We start from the raw sequence: 17,986 nt of genomic DNA on the forward strand, positions 1-17,986 counted from the left end.
GTTGAGTCTCAGTTTTTCCTTGAAAGTTAGAAAGAATAAAAAGAATCAACATGAAACTCAGCATCATGCTAACTCGTTAATAAAACAATTTAAAAGATTATTCATTAACCAAGTCTTGAAGCAATCAACCATGTCCATATAATGTTTCTGACTGTCGTTTCTTGCAAAGATTTGGCAAGATGTGGAATGTTAACCTAAAAAACCAGTTTTATTTAAGTAATATTCCATATTCCATAAAGCCCATACTTTTATACCATCTCACCTAGTGTGTACCTGACTACTCAAGGAATTATTAAATAATACTCTCATTACAAACATTTCTTGCTTTGTAGTACCATGGATGAGGCCATGTAATAGTTATCCCCCTTCTGACTTAATTTCACTTAACATATTACTCTCTGGTTCCTCCAGTTGGCAGTGAACCACATAATTTCATTTTTGCTCATGATGCATAGTATATCATGGTGTAAATATTCCACAGCTTTTGCTGTCTTTGAACATTTGGGTTGTTGTGTCCAAATTCTGGCATTGCAATGAATTCAGCACTTCAGTGAATACAGGTGTACATTATCTTTCTGAATAATTGTTTGGGGAATATATTCAAAGTATCTATATAATATATTATGTAATATATATTTTCAAAGTACATATATGTTCACGTATAACTTCTAGGTTATATGGGAATCCTAGCACTATTCTTAGTGTTTTTGTTTGTTTGTTTGTTTGTTTGTTTTAGAGAAATGTTCTTGTTGTCTTTCTTGACTGCTCCAGTCAAATATTTCGACCAACACTGACTGAGAGTTCTTTTTTTAAAATTCACATCTCTTCTAATACTTTTTCCCATCCATGTTTTTGATATATAACATTCTAACTGGTGTGAGATGATACATAGTTGTCCTTTCAACTAGAATTTCTGTGACAATAAATGACAATGAACACTTTTTTTTATAGAGTTATTGCCTGTATGTTCTCTTAGATGAAGTGTCTGTTCATATCTTTTACCCATTTTTGATAAAATTATTATTTTTAAATTAATAACTTTATTTAAGCACCATGATTACAAACATGTTGTAGTTGGGTTTCAGTTATAAAAAGAACAACCCCTCTTCATTAGTGCACCACCAATGTCCCCCATTTCCCTCCTTCCCTACCATTGCCTGTATTCAAGACAGGCATTCTATTTCTTATTTTTATTGTTGAGGTTTGTAAATGCTTTATGCATCTTAAATATTGGACTTTTTATTATATATTGTATAGAATATCTTCTCTCATTCAGTACAATATTTTATTATTATTTATTATTATTATTATTTTTTTTTGTTTTTTGGGTCACACCTGGCAGTGCTCAGGGGTTACTCCTGGCGTTATACTCAGAAATCTCTCCTGGCAGGCTCAGGGGACCATATGGGATGCCGGGACTCGAATCACCAACCTTCTGCATGCAAGGCAAACATCTTACCTCCATGCTATCTCTCTGACCCCACAATATTTTATTTTAAGCCAAGTTTCATTTTACATGTAGTATTTTTTTTAATTTGATGAAACTCCTTTGTTTATTTTTAATTTTATCTTTGCCATTGGGAAACATACTGAAAAAGTTGAGGTCTAGACTCTAGAGTATTCTGTTTATATTTTTCTCAATGTATTTTATGGGTCTGGTCCAATATCAAAGCCTTTAATTTACTTTTATTAATTTTTGTCTTTTATGTGCAACACAGATCAAATTTTATTTATCTACATGTGACTTTTTAGTTTTCTCATAACTCTTAGTTGAAGAAAATTTCCTTGCTTCATTTTATGCATTTAGCCATTTTGTCATAGGTTAACTTTCCATAGATCTGAGGGCTTATTTTTGGGCTTTTACATTGGTCAAGTAGTTTTTCTTAATTTAGTACCATTCTATGTTGATTAATATAGTTTTATAGTATAATTTAATGTCAAGAAATGCATTACTATGCCAAATTGTATTTTAGCAGGATGCTTTGGCTATTCAGAAATTATTTATATTTGTAGTGTCATTTCAGGGCTTTTGTTTGTTTGTTTGGCCACACCCAGCAGCACTCAGAGATGACTTCTGTCTCTGTGCTCAGAAATCATTCCTAGAAGGCTCAGGAACCATGGGATGCTGGGGATAGAAACGAGGTCAGCTACCAACAAAAAACATCGTACCCACTGTGTTCTGGCCCCTCATTTTTAGTTCTTTAAGGACATGAGCATATTTGATGAGAATTGCATTGAATCTTTATAATATTTTTGAAAGGTTGGTCATTTTGACATGGTAAATGCTTTTTTTTTGATTGGTTGATTTTGGGGTCACACCCAACAGTGCTCAGAGAGTACTCCTGTAATAACTCCTAGTAGGTTCAAGAACCATATAGAATGCTAGGAATTAAACTCAGGTTTGCTGTGTTCAATGCCCTACTCACTGTATTATTGTTCTGCTCCCAATATTAATTCTTTGGACCCAAAAACATGGAATATTTTTCATTTTATGGTGACTCTATTATTTCATTTTTTTGAAGATAGATTTTATTCAAAAAATTGACTTAGAAAGGTGTGAGGAGAGAATAAAAGATGTTTGCATGTTCAAGAGAGGACATGGACTTGAAAGAGAAAGTGGCGACTCTGCTATTTCTTTCATAAGCATCTTCTATTGTTACCTGCATGTCTATTGTATCTTTTGTTAAGTTGGTTCTTAGGAACTTGATTTTTTGGACACTTTTTAAAATGAGGTAGTATTTTTAAAATTTTTTTCCAATTTATTATCCTTATATAGAACATAACAGGTTTTAGTTTATTGGTTTTATAGCCTGATACTTTGCTATACTGGTTTATCTTCAATTTTTTTTTAAGTAAAATAAGTTTTTACTTTAAAATGTGTTCAAGAGAGAGTCTGAGCTCCTCCAAAGGCAAAGAGAGTGTCCCAGTACAAATCCCAGTATGAAATTATGAAAGTTCACATCTCAGGAGGGGAGATGCAGGAAATGCTCATGTGGATACCATGTGCATGGGTTGTCAATATACATGTTCCTATTTCTAATAGTTTTTAATGGAATCTTTAAGATTGCATATGTGGTCATGTAATATACAGATAGTGATAATTTGACTTCTTTGACGATTTTAATTTATTTAATTTCTTTTTATTGCCTGATTGTTTTGGCAAGACTTCAAAAGCTCCATCAGATAATAGTGCATAAAGTGGGCATCCTTGGTTTGTGCCCAATACCAAAGGGAAGACTTTTGGTTTTTAACTCTTGAGTATGATATTGACTGTGGGTTTCTTTTGTTTTGTTTTGGGGCCACACTTGGTGGCACTTAGGGGTTACTCCTAGCTCTGTGTTCAGAAATCGCTCTTGTCAGGCTGAGGGTACCATATGGGATTGAACCTGGGTCTGTCCTAGGTCAGCAGCATGCAATGCAAATGCTCTACTACTATGCTATCTCTCCAGCCTCAGGGCTGTGGGTTCTTATAAATGGCCATGATTATCTGAAAGAAGTTTTTGTCTAACTCTATTTTGTTAAAAATTTTTATATATGGGGCCGGAGAGATAGCATGGAGGTAAGGTCTTTGCCTTTCATGCAGAAGGTCATCGGTTCGAATCCCGGCGTCCCATATGGTCTCATGTGAGCATGGAGCCAGGAATAACCCCTGAGCACTGCCGGGTGTGACCCAAAAACAAAAATATTTTTTATATAATAGATATTGAATTTTTATCAGAAGTTTTCTTTTCATCATTGACATAATCATATCATTTATACACTTTCTTTTGTTGATAGGACACTAATATCACATGAATTAATATGTGTACATTGAACTCCTGGAATGAACCCTGGAACATTCCTGAAATAAATTTTGTTGTAATAGTTTTATACTGTTGAATTCAGTTTGCTAAAATATTGTTGGAAATTTATCTTTTACTATAACACTGTGATCTACTAAGTTGTTCATAATGCAACTGTTTCAGGCATTTCTTGTCATTGTTGCCTAGTTCTATTGATTCATACGTTCCATCTCATACTGGCACACACAATATACATTTTACTTCTTTTAAAATTTTGTTTTTGCAATTTAATCATAAATAAATATGGAGCAAAAAGTTTGTATAGATATAGAAATTTTTTTTATTTTGGACCAGACACAGTGGCACTCAGGGGTTTCTCCTGACTCTGTGCTCAGAAATTACTCCTGGAAAGTTTGGGGGGCTGTAGAGTATGCCAATGACTGAACCCAGTTAGGACACCTGCAAGGCAAGCATTCTACCTACTGTGCTATCTCTCTAGCCGCTTCACCAGATAAAAGCATTAAGCTTTGTTTTTGTGATTTTCTTTATTTTTTAATTTTTTTCCACTAAGGCACCATAATTTGTCAAGTTATTCATAGAAAGTTTCAGAAATATAATGTTCCAACAACATCCCACCACCAGTGTCTGCTTCCTTCCACCAATGTTCCCAGGCTACTTCCCACACTTAAAACTACTTCCTTGATACACATATTTTAAAATATAATGTTGTAGTTTAGGTCTCAGACTTAGGTGTTGTTGGCTCTACACTACTAATGTACCAAGTCCCCTGCCTGATGATCCTGTTATCTCCTATTTGCCTCCTTCTACTTAACTCCTTGGATTTCTATCCATTTTTGTCCTCATTTCTATAATTGAAGGTTCAGAGTAAGCAAGGCATCCTCCCTTTGATACCTAGCATTCCCTTGTCTTGTTATTATAACTCCCACATTTAGTAATATCATACTGTGATTTCCTTCTGACTTAAGATGATATCCTCCAGTTCCATCCAGTGCAACAAATTGCCCCATTTTAGCAGATTTTGCAACTGCATAGTAGTCTGTTGTGTGTATATATGCTATATACTCATTATCTACTCAGGGATTTAAAAAACATGAAATAAAAACAACTCATAACTATAATCCTACATTTTTATATCATGAGAACCAACTGTTACAACATTTATTTGTTAATTATTATGAAAAAAATCACAACCCTGAGAATTCTTGATTATAATGCCTTTATTCTCACTACCTTATAGGCAATTAGCCTTAAAGAAGAAAATAGAAAAAGTTGTTTTAAGTGGGCACCAAACACAGAAGTATTTTAAAACATCAGTGAATTTTACAGGCTGGAAAGATAGTATGGTGGGAAGTGCATGCAGTGAACCAATTTTCTTTTTCTTTCTTTTTTTTTTTTTTTTTTTTTGGGTCACACCACGCAACACTCAGGGATTACTCCTGGCTCTGTGCTCAGAAATCGCTCCTGGCAGTCTCAGGGGACCATATGGGACGCCGGGATTTGAACCGCCAACCTTCTGCATGAGAGGCAAACGCCTTGGCCTCCATGCTATCTCTCCGGCCTCTGAACCAATTTTCAATCCCATGTACCATATATGGCTCCAGAGCCCACCAGGAGTGATTCCTGAGTGCTGAGACCAGAGTAAGCCAGAAGCACCACCAAGAGTGGCCCCAAACAAACACATAAACAAAAAACATTTTTCTCTTCTCATTTGTCCTTCACTGGCTTCCTTTTTCCCTTCTCTTTCCTTTTCCCTTTCTTCTCCAACATTTTATCCTTTTTTTTTCCCTATTAGTAACTACAAAGGCCAAATAGTTTCCATTGTACTGAAGGAACAACTAAAGAAGAGGTAGGTCATGGGGAGAGGAAACACTTTACTGGGGACAAGCTGGCAGATTGGGAGATAGTGGGTTCATGTCTTCAAAGCAATCTTCTTATGTTCCTGGTCATAATAAGCAGTTTTATAAAAACATTTATTTTTTTATATTTATTTATTTTTGGCTTTTGGGCCACATCTGGTGGCTCTCAGGTATTATTCTTGGCTATTTGCTCAGAAATAGCTCCTGGCAGGTACGAGGACCATATGGGACGCTGGGATTAGAACCAACCACCTTAGGTCCTGGATCGGCTGCTTGCAAGGCAAACACCGTTGTGCTATCTCTCCAGCCCTATAAAAACCTTTTATAAGTCTTTTATAAGCAGTTTTATAAAGAAATTTTGGAATGGTAGCATATAGATTGGTGGATACAAGATGACAAGACAGTCAGTAGAGCACTGACATACTCCTTTGTTTAACCAAAGTATATTCCAGCACTAGTGATTACAGAAAAACAGAGCTGCCAAAATCCTATTCAGTGTATGTAGGCATCATCGGGAATTAAACTCTCAGGCTAACTCTTGTAAGGCAGGCACTTTAACTACTGACCTAACTAACCCCTGGCCTTCTCACAATGTGTATGTACCCTCAGAAAATATTATTTCAATATTCCTAGACTTCATTATGTCATCTAGTGTTTTTCTCAGTTTATCTGATAATTTGAATATGATTTTTTCAATACATTTCAGTTCAAAGTAGGACCTTTTATCCTTGTGGTTTTCATAAGCTAGGAATCATTTGTCTTTATTATCTTTATTGTCTTTAGATAATGTTTTCTAATTCAGTTGTTTTTAACCCTTTTACTCCTGTAGATCAGTGAAAGCAAATTTTGTAATCCACTAAACTAAAATTGAAAACTTAAGTTTTAAATCTAATTATATAAAAATTTAATTAAAAAAACCTTGCAGAATACCATTTATTAAGGTAAAACCTTTATTGCAGATTTTTTTTTCTGGCAGGTCCTTGTGGTAGTCCTACTTTTGTGCTTACAATCACTCCTGGTGGTACTCAGTGGACCATATGTAGTGATGGGAATCAAATTTGGATTGACCATGTTGGAAACTTTTGATTATTTTTGTTTAGTTGTTTGCTTTTGGGGGACCAAACTCTCAGAACTTAATTACGGTCTCTGCTCTCAAAATCTCAGAAATCACCCCAGGCATTGCTCATGAGACCAAATGGGATACTGGGGACTGAACCCAAGTCAGCAGCATGCAAGGAGTGAGACTAGCATTTACTATGGAATTTGTAAAAGCTTAACTTTTTATAAAAAAACGATTTTTTTCTTGGCATTTCTCTACTTTATCTGTAGTTATTCATCAACTTGCTTGTGGGAGGTGTGAGGAACCAGGTAGTCAGTAGTGATACCAGAAGTGACCCTGAGCATCACTAGGTGTATGCCACAAACAAATAAAGAATCAAAGAAAGTCTTCAAGGAATACCTGCATGACTTAGGCAGAAGATCACACCAGTCTACGAGGCAGACATCAAATTGCACTTAAGACCTACTTGATTAATGTCATGAGTCTAATGATTCTGACCATGCAGGCTCTAAGGGGATCGATGGTCTCAGGCAAAGCTGAGAGATTTCACTTTGCAGACTAAGATAAGTCAGTTTTGATCTCCACACATGTTTCTCTGGCTTGCCATCTATTCTCAGAGAAGAATTTTAGGAACATATAGTGAAGAAAGAAAATTTTACCTTAAGGAATAATAGAAAAAGTAATATGTTTAAGAGAATATATTGTTCTTCTCTGAAAACAGAAAGCCTGATGATATATATTTAAAAAAGGAATTTTAGGCCCCAATTTGGAATGCAGATAAGCCAGAATGTAAATATGGCTACTTATTTTAGAAAGCTGGTTTGGTAGGATTTTTCTCTAAATGCTTGGTGCTATCTATATATTTAAGAATTCTTTGCTAGGGTGTTGAAAAGAAAAGAGGACTTTGCATTTTTTGTAATTCTCTCGTGTTTTTATTTTTGCCTTTTATTTCTGTTGAAGCTTCTCATTTTTGGAGAGACTCCACACTTTGTTTGGTCTTACTGAAGTCTATGACTATCCTTGCATCTTCAAAGGAGGTCTAGCTTTCCTTTTTGGGGCTGGCCATGAAGTGCCTCTAGCTTTCCTTTTGGGGGCTGGCCATGAAGTGCCTTCTTTTCTTCTGATCACACCTCCTCATTACCTTTCTGCCTCAAAGGTTCCATAAGCTATTTCCATATTCAGTTTCTTTTATCTACTGTCTGAGAAATGAATCTGTTTGCATTACCTAGTACCTTTCTTAGGGCTATTTGCATTTCTTTGTTCCTTAGACTATAAACAATGGGATTGAGCAGAGGGGTCAGTACTGTATATGTCACAGCCATCAGCATGTCTTCTCTGAATGAATTGCTGCTTTTTGGCTTCAAATACACAAACCCAGCAAATCCATAGTGTATGGATACCACAGTGAGGTGGGAGGAGCAAGTTGAGAAGGCTTTATACCTCCCCTTAATAGAGGACATCTTCATAATTATGAATCCAATGAAGACATAGGAGATCACAATTAAAATGAAACTGCCCACCAGCACAAAGACAGAGAGCATAAAAATAGCCATTTGATGATAGGGAGTAAAGTCACAAGCAAGAGACATCACAGGTGAGATGTCACAGAAGAAATGCTGGATGATGTTGGAATCACAGAAAGACATGTTGAACACAATGTTGACAATGCACACAGAAACTAGAATCCCAACCATACAAGAAGCTATCAGGAGCTGAGCACAGATCTTAGGGGTCATCCGGATAGCATAATGCAATGGGTTGTGAATGGCAGTGTAACGGTCATAGGACATGGCAGCCATGACGAAGCAGTTATTACTTGCCAAGGCACAGAAGAAAAACATCTGTATGGCACACTCAGGAAGAGAAATGGTCTTGCTGACTGAGAGTAAGTCCACCAACATGCGTGGGATTGTGACCATAGTGATACATGTCTCTGAAAAGGATAGGCCACAGAGGAAGAAGTACATAGGAGTGTGAAGGCTGTGACTGAGCTTTATGGCCACCATGATTGACATATTTGCAACCACTATGGACACATGGGAGAAAAAAACCAACACAAAGAGAAGGACCTGCAGATATGGGAAACTAGAAAATCCCCACAGAAGGAATGTGCTGACTATGGTATGGTTGCTCACTCTTCTGGTGTTGAGTACCATTCTCTAAAAGGTGAAGAGACTCTTGTCGTTAAGACCCTGAGATTTCTGAAATATTCTCTCACACTGAAGTTATCTGACTTTAATCAGATGCACCTGAATAACTTCATAATAACTGCATTGAAGATTCTGGGGTGCTTGGTGTACCTAACTGAGGTCAATCACTGGCATTAGAAAGATGAGAGTGATTCTAATATGAGAATAACTCTTGTTGAGAAATTTCATAGATTATATTCATGTATTCTCCTGGATCATCATAGAGTCACTCTTCATTCTTGTTTCCAATTGGAATCTGCATGCAAGAGGGAAAACAGAATGCAATTGCTTTGTTATTGTCTACTGGGTTTTGTGATACCACATTTTTCAAGTACCTTTTGTGATATAAAGGTTTTCTAGAGTATTCAAGAGTGAACATAAGATACTGATCAAATTAATAACACAATTCAAATTACCTAATTTGAAATAAAAATGACATTAAAAATTTTAGGGAAATGTGCAATTTTTTTAAAATAATTTCCTCTAGAAATTTAATATCAAACTAATTCTGGATATTTATTTAAAGAAAATTAACTATTAAATAAAAATATATGTATAATATATAGCATAATTTATAATACTCAGGATTTAGAAGAGGAGAACCAATGAATGCATAAATAAAATTGGATACACATGTACAGAATATTTATTTATTTGTTTGGGGCCACATCTGGCTGTGCGACTTCTGGCTCTAAACTCAAAAACTCATGGTGGAACACTGGTGCCATGTGTTATGCTGAGGATTGAACTGCATCAACTGCTTGAAAGGCAAGAGTCTTACTTGGCCTAACATTTAACCACATAAGAAGAAAATGTTTCTGTTTGAAATATTTATAGACTTTGAGGGCATATACTAAGTAAAATAAATTAGGTCAAATTTGATATTATTCTAATATATGTGGACTTTAAGTAAACAAATAAACAAGTTCACAGGGAACAAGACATGGCAAAACAGATGAAGAAGATCAAAATATACAAGCTTCCATTTATTAAAATGTTTGGAGGGTGGTAGGGAGATAGTACAGTGGGTAGGGTTTTGCCATGCTGTTGATAACCAGGGTTTAATTCCCAGACCCCATACAGTCCCTTGAGCCTACCAGAGGTGATCCCTGAGCATGGAGCCAGGAGTAAGCCCTAATGACCACCAGATGTACCTCCCTTCAAAAAGTCATGGAATATGACCCAAAGTTAGGTAACTATAATAACAGAGAATTGCACATAGTGTACAAAGAAAGTATTTTTTTAAAGTTTTGTCATTAGAACCAGAATGATAGTACAGAGAATAGGATATGGCCCCAAACCCCTTAAAATAAAAAGTATTGTCATAACAAAAAGTATCGTTATGGATAAGCAACAATCACATCATAGATCTATTGTGGTAATACTTTTACAATATGTGCAAATACTAAATCATTATAAATTTATTAAAATGATTTATATCAACTATATCTTAAATTTATGAATTGGTAAAACAACAATAAAATATTAAATAAATATAATAAATACTACCTCTGATTATTGGTATCATATTGTTTACTTCTTTACAGCAACTGAGACTAGAGCTTTGAAGAATTCTTGGGTCAAACTCAAATTTTACCCAACTAATTGCTTTATGTCTAGCTCAAAGATTATATTTTATGTTTTGTTTGTTTTTGGGCCACATCCAGTGATGCTCAGGCTATGCACTCAGAAATGTTTCCTAGTTTGGGGACCATATGGGATGCCAGGTATCGAATCCAGGTCCTTTCTGGGTCAGCTGCATTCAAGGTAAACACCCTACCGCTATGCTATCACTCCAGCCCCCAAAGATCATATTTTAAACCAATTATTGGTGTAGGATTTACATAGCTATCATTTATACTGCATCCAGCAACTACTATCTAAAGACAAATTTGGGCTATACATAAAAAGACTCAAAATGACTACTGCCTTTTGGAGTAGTAAAGGACTACTGACCCGCCTGCCTCACTACTGTCTTCCTGGCTCAGAAACTCTATTTGTGATGGAATATTACCAAGGTCCATAAACCTCCTATCTCATCCCTCTGTTTTTTGAGATTTCCTTTCCCTCCTTGTTCTTTGCTTACCCACACCTCCATGCTTGGGAACTTACCCTTACACATATCTGTCAAGCATTCTCATAATAAAACTTAGCATGTCCTTCAGCTGAAATTAAAGAAAAAAAACTTTCACTCTTTTTTTCAGTGAATTTAATATTATTTTCATCAGTGCAATAGCATGAAGTAGCTCCTTATAACAATGACTAGATCACATAAAGCAATTTAACATGTTATTTTTCTTCCCAACCATGGCAATGATTAAGACAGGGTATACAGTGCTATTAAATATCAATACATTTAAATTTTATAAATACTTATATATCAATTATAATAATAAAATATCAATAATTTTAATGTCTAAAGAACATAAAGTTATTAAAATGTATTAACATAAATTTAATCTGTGGTCTCCTAATATAAAGGATTAACTAGACTTCAATATAATTGTGAAGGTACTTCTTAATTTTATTTATTTTTTATTTACTCACTTATTTTTTTTTAATTTTGGGTCACTTCCAGAAGCTCTCAGACTTAACTTCTGACTCTGTACTCAGGGATCAGTCCTGGAGGGTTCACAGACTATATGGGATGCTGGGGATCAAAGCTAGATTGATTGTATTCAAAGCAAGCACCTTCTCTAGTGTTCTATCACTTTGGGCCTGCTACTATCTCATTTAAGAGTGTCATATTCGGGCCGGAGAGATAGCACAGCGGTATTTGCTTTGCAAGCAGCCGACCCAGGACCTAAGGGGGTTGGCTCGGTGTCCCATATGGTCCCCCATGCCTGCCAGAAGCTATTTCTGAGCAGATATCCAGGAGTAACCCCTGAGCACCGCTGGGTGTGGCCCAAAAACCAAATTTAAAAAAAAAAGAGTATCATATTCGTGGTAGGAGAGATAGCACAGCAGTAGGACTTTTGCCTTGAATGCAGAAGGACTTGTGGTTCGAATCTCTACATTGGCATCCCATATGTTCCCCCATGCCTGCCAGGAGCAATTTCTGAGCAGAGAGTCAGGCAGGAGTAACCCCTGAAACTGCCAGTGTGACCACCCCCCCCCCCCAAAAAAAAGAGTATAATATTCTAGTCATTATATTCTAAGTAACTTTGAGTTTTTAGGGACTCTTCAGAACTTTTCTTTTGCTTTCCTTGTTTATTTTTTGCCTTTGAGCAGAACCCGGTAGTGCTCAGGGCTAATGCTTAATTCTACACTAGGAATCACTCCTGGCAGGTTAAGGGAATCATATGTAGTGGCAGGGACTGAACCCAGGCCACCACATACAAGAAAAGTTCACATTCACACTATACTATTCCTCTTCAGAACATTGTCTAGCAGATATTCTTTTTTAAATTTTATTTATTTATTTATTTATTTATTTATTTATTTATTTATTTATTTATTTATTTATTTATTTATTTATTTTTGGTTTTTGGGTCACACCTGGCAGTGCTCAGGGGTTACTCCTGGCTCTATATTCAGAAATCGCTCCTGGCAGACTTGGGGGACCATATGGGATGCTGGAGGCCATATGGGATGCTGGGATTTGAACCACTGACCTTCTGCATGCAAGGTAAATGCCTTACCTCCATGCTATTTCTCTGACCGCTAGCAGATATTCTTATAAGTAGTTTGCTTTAAAGTAAAGAACATAATAGAGGGGCCAGAGAAATAGCATGGAGGCAGGGCATTTGCCTTGCATGCAGAAGAATGGTGGTTTGAATCCCAGCATCCCATCCCTGAGCCTGCCAGGAGCCATTTCTGAGCATAGAGCCAGAAGTAACCCCTGAGCGCTGCCGGGTGTGACTCAAAAACCAAAATAATAATAATAATAATAATAATAATAATAGTAATAAAGTACAGAACATAATAGAATCAAACTACATTCCTTAGCTCAAGTTGGCAAACCACAATCTTAATTTTATTTTAAATGGGGAGTAGAAATAAAAATAATATTGAAGATATCCCATGGAATTTTTATTTTCAACTTTAGTCACTTTAAATGTTTGTCAAAAGAATAAGAATCTGGGATACTAAATGAAAAAATGTGTAAGAGAAAAAGAGAAAAATATTCTAAAGATAATCAACTCAAATCATAGACTTACAAAGATTAAAGACAAAGAATAAAACACTAGCATTCTTTATTTTTTGGTTTGATTGCCATACCTGGTGATACTCATGGGTACTTCCCAGTTATATACTCAGGAATTACTTCTGTTGATGGTCTGGGGACTATCTAAGATGTTAGAAATGGAACCTGATTTATAGTTTGCTCTACCCACTATACTATCTCTTCAACATCCCAACAAAATTCTTAATTAAATTTAAAACTACATTTAATTAAATTTAAAGTCAATAAAAATGTGTCCATTTTCTTTAATTTTCCAGGCTATTAATATTTATGAATATATGATTATTATGCTATAGAATAATATTTATTTTAGAAAGAAAAACTGAAACTCCCACCTTCTACAGAAGAAAAATCACTTCCCAGTCATATTCTTGATTTATTAATCTGGAAGAAAAACTTTCCATCTCATAATTTTGATATAACTGTAATTCTATGATATCTTGAAACTTAAAAAGAAATTTTAAAATAATGTTTCCTTAAAAGCCTTAAAAATCCTGTTCTTCTTTGGTATTATAGTCTCCCACAACATATAATGGATATTTTCCATTTCTAGTGACAGAGTTCCATGTTATAAAGATTTTAATGAGTTCTCAGGCCACGGGAGACTATTATCTTGAGACTATTCTTTGAGGTACTAGGACTCTTGTACTCTATGGATCTCTGGTCACAAATTTTTTTAAATGCTGATATACCACAGAGACTTAGCAGTAATATTTGTACTTAATTATTTATCTGAATAACAATAGAGTGATGCAAGCTCAATTTGTTAAGAAAAATAAAAATACACATTAAGATGTAGGTATAGGGATTCTTTGTTTCCTTTAAATATAATACTTCTGAAGTTTTCCTACCTTGAGTGCCAGAGCAATAGTGCAACAAGATAGGGTATTTACCTTGCATGCAGCTGATGTGAATTTGATCCCCTAAACCCCATAAAAGATTCCACACTCCCCGAACCCACTAGGAGTGACCCCTTAACACAGAACCATGAGTAAGCTCTGAGACCCAGTGCCACTAGGAGTGACCCCTTAACACAGAACCATGAGTAAGCCCTGAGACCCAGTGGATATGGCTTAAAACTAAACCCAAAAAATTTCCCACCTTCCTCAGGTCTCTTTTGGCCTATACTGTGAATGAGGAAATGGTATGTTACTATTAGGAAAATAACACCTTTGCTTCTGGCACTTTAGCTCATATAAGGTTTAAATTACTCAACATCTACAGTTAGGGTGTTGCCAGGATGGGAGCTTGGAATTGTTGACGATCCTTTTTTTTTTTTGTCTCTTGTTTAGACAATCAGAGCTTCTCCAGCAACTCCAGCAGATGTTCTAGACCTAGAATCTTGCATCTCAAAGGTTTTCTAGTGTTTTTTTTTTTTTTTATTATCATCAGTTTTATATTTCAGAAAGTCTTCAAGTCTTTGGACTGAGCCAGCATCAAGGCAATTTCTTTTCTCTTCCGTAGTACTAGTATCCACTTTTTTATTTTTATTATTTTGTTTTGTTTTGTTTTGGGCCATACCAGGTGATGCTCAGGAGTTACTTCTGGCTATGGACTCAGAAATCATTCCTGGTTCGCGGGACCATATGGGACCATATGGGACCCTGGGGATTGATCCAAGGTCCGTCCTAGATCAACTGCTTGCAAAGCAAACACTCTACCACTGTGCTATGGCTCTAGCACTGAGGATCCTCTTATTTTTTTAGCTTGCAACAGGACCATATTTCAGAAGACTCCTTATCATTACCTTTCACAGCCCACCTACCATGTTTGATTTGGCATTCCTCATATTCTTAACAGTTTTCTCATGAAATCAAACATCACTAAGATATGTATCTAACAATTTCTTCTGAGTTTGCTTATGAAAAATAACATAAGGCAGTTTCAAACACACACAGGAAAGAATATGCATATATTGTATGACACAAATAAATTATTATTATTATTATTATTATTATTATTATTTTGGGGGGGGTTTGGATCACACCCGGCAGTGCTCAAGGGTTACTCCTGGCTCTGTGCTCATAAATTGCTCCTGGCAGGCACGGGGGATCATATGGGATGCCAGGATTCAAACCACCGTCCTTCTGCATGCAAGGCAAATGCCTTACCTCCATGCTATCTCTCCGGCCCCTACAAATGGATTTTTAAAAGGTGGAAACATCATATTCTGACTATGTCCTCATATTTATTTTCCTTGATGGGGACAAGTTTTAACGATTTGTCTATCCTTGGCAGTCATATGACATAGGAATTTAATTGATTACATTTCTGCCTATATACATGTTCCTCACTAAGTTGGGATTTTTATTATTCACAAAGTGAATCTTTTTTAATAATATCTTGTTACCCTTCTCCCAATTCCATATGCTAATATCACCTATATGGTCAGATCCACCCACAGCTGGGAGGGGTCTGTGGTTGGGAATATAAGCCTTGCCTAGGGGGAAGGGGTGGCAGACAAAGGAGCTAGGGATCATGAGGGCAGCTAAAAGAGGTTGCATGAAAAATCTTAGCTTGGTAGTCATGTGGAGAAATGCACATGGCAGTTAAGGCTGTGGAATAAACTGGCTGACTCCTGAAACTCTGACTGCCTGTGGATGAATTCTCGACCATTACCCTGCAACCTTCATTTTCACTGGCGAAGGGGCTACAGGCTGATGAGAAAGGCCTCACCCCTCATAATAGGACAATATATTTTATATTTAAACAACATCTTTATTCAAGTACCATGATTAGAAACATGTTTGTAGTTGAGTTTCAGTTTTAAAAATGTATATCTCCCATCACCAGTGTAATATTGCAACCACCAATGCTTTCATCTTCCTCCTTCCCCACCCCCTGCCTGTATTCAAGATAGGCATTCTATTTCTCTCACTCACTACCATGATCAGGATAGCTGTTAGTGTAGTTATTTCTCTAACTGCATTCTCCACTTTTTGTGATAAGCTTAATATCATGAGCTGATCCTTTCAGCCCTCATCTCTATTGTCCCTGTATATTGTTAAAATAATAATATTTATTTATTTATTATTTCTTTCATTTTTCTTTAATCTCATAGATGAATAAGACTATTTTGTGTCTTTCCCCCGCTGACTTATTTTACTCAGCATAATAGTTTCCATGACCATCCATGTATAGGAAAATCTTATGACTTCATTATTCTTTTTTTTTTTTTTTTTTGGTTTTTGGGCCACACCCGGTGGTGCTGGGTGGGGGGTTACTCCTGGCTCTCTGCTCAGAAATAGCTCCTGGCAGGCACGGGAACCATATGGGACACCGGGATTCGAACCAACAACCTTTGGTCTTGGATCGGCTGCTTGCAAGGCAAACGCCGCTGTGCTATCTCTCCGGGCCCAAAATGTAGCTCATTGCATGAGCCGGGAAGACTTCATTATTCTTAATGGCTGCAAAGTATGCCATTGTGTATATTTACCATGGTTTCTTTAGCCACTCATCTGTTGTCTGGCATCTGGGTTATTTCCAGATTCTGTCTATTGTAAATAGCATTGTGATGAATATGTGTTTAGAAGGCATTTTTTTGAATTGTGTTTTTGTGTTCCTAATGTATATCCCTAGGAGTGGTATAGCTGGATCATATGGGAGTTCAATATTCATTTTTTTTGAGGAATCTCCATATTGTTTTCTATAAAGGTTAAACTAGATGACATTCCCATCAGCACTGAATGAGAGTTCCTTTCTCTCCACATTCCTGTCAGCACTGATTATTTTTGTTCTTTGTGATAGTGATGTGTGAGATGGTACCTCATTGTTATTTTGATATGCATCTCCCTGATGATTAGTGATGTGGAACATTTTTTCATGTGTTTTTTTTGGTCATTTGTATTTCTTCTTTGAGGAAGTGTCTGTTCATTTCTTCTCACCCATTTTTTGATGGGGTTAAATATTTTTTTCTTGTTAAGTTCTGTCATCTTAGATATTAGTCCCTTATCTTTTGGGTCTTGGGTGAATAATTTCTCCTATTCTGTGGGTGGCCTTTATATCCTGACCCCACATATTTCATTATTTTACTATTCCATATTTTGCCGCCCATACAACAGTATCCTAGTCACTGTTTCCTTTAAAGTTCAGAAGCTTTTTAGATTAATGTAATACCATTTGTTTATCTTTGCTTTCACTTGCTTGGACAGTGATGTTTTCTCCTTAAAGATGTCTTTATTCTCAATGTCATGGAGTGTTTTACCTATGTGTTCTTCTATATACCTTATAGTTCCAGGTCTGATATCAAGGCCTTTAATTCCTTTGGATTTGACCTTCATGTTAGATAGAGGTCCAAGTTCACTTTTTTGCATATGGCTGACCAGTTGTCCCAGAACCACTTATTAAAGAGGCTTTATTTACTCTATTTTGTTTTTCTTGCCCCTTTATCAAAGATTAATTAATTGTATGTCTGGGGAACATTCTCTGAATACTCAAATCATTCCATCAATCTGTGGGTCTATCTTTATCCTATACAATGCTGTTTTAATGACTATTGCTTTGTAGTACAATTTAAAGTTAAGGAAAGTGATGCCTTTTGTATTCTTTTCCCTAAGTGTTGCTCTAGCTATTCTTGGGTGTTTATTGTTTCAAATGAATTTCAGGAGTGTTTGATCCACTTCTTTAAAGAATGCCTTGGGTATCCTTAGAGGGATTGCATTAAATCTACACAATGCTTTGGGTAGTATTGCCATTTTAATGATGTTAATACTCCCAATCCATGAGCAGGGTATATATCTCCATTTCCTTGTGACCTATTTTATTTCTTGAAGTAGTGTTTTGTAGTTTTCTTTGTATAGGTCCTTCACTTGCATAGTTAACTCCAAGGTATTTGGCTTTGTGTAGCACAAATGTGAATGGGATTGTTTTCTTTCTTTCTTTTTTTTTCCCTT

At 36.0% G+C, this 17,986-nt stretch overlaps 1 protein-coding gene across 1 annotated transcript; it reads right to left on the reverse strand.

The window, feature by feature from the left end:
* Positions 1–7,897: 7,897 nt before the first annotated feature.
* LOC126018523 (olfactory receptor 10Z1-like) lies at positions 7,898–8,875 on the reverse strand. The gene has a single exon (XM_049780653.1). It carries the CDS (start codon positions 8,873–8,875, stop codon positions 7,898–7,900), a length of 978 nt encoding a protein of 325 aa, XP_049636610.1.
* Between the last annotated feature and the right edge of the window lie 9,111 nt (positions 8,876–17,986).

This window comes from Suncus etruscus, chromosome 9 (genome assembly GCF_024139225.1).
Source record: "Suncus etruscus isolate mSunEtr1 chromosome 9, mSunEtr1.pri.cur, whole genome shotgun sequence".
Taxonomy (NCBI): domain Eukaryota; kingdom Metazoa; phylum Chordata; class Mammalia; order Eulipotyphla; family Soricidae; genus Suncus; species Suncus etruscus.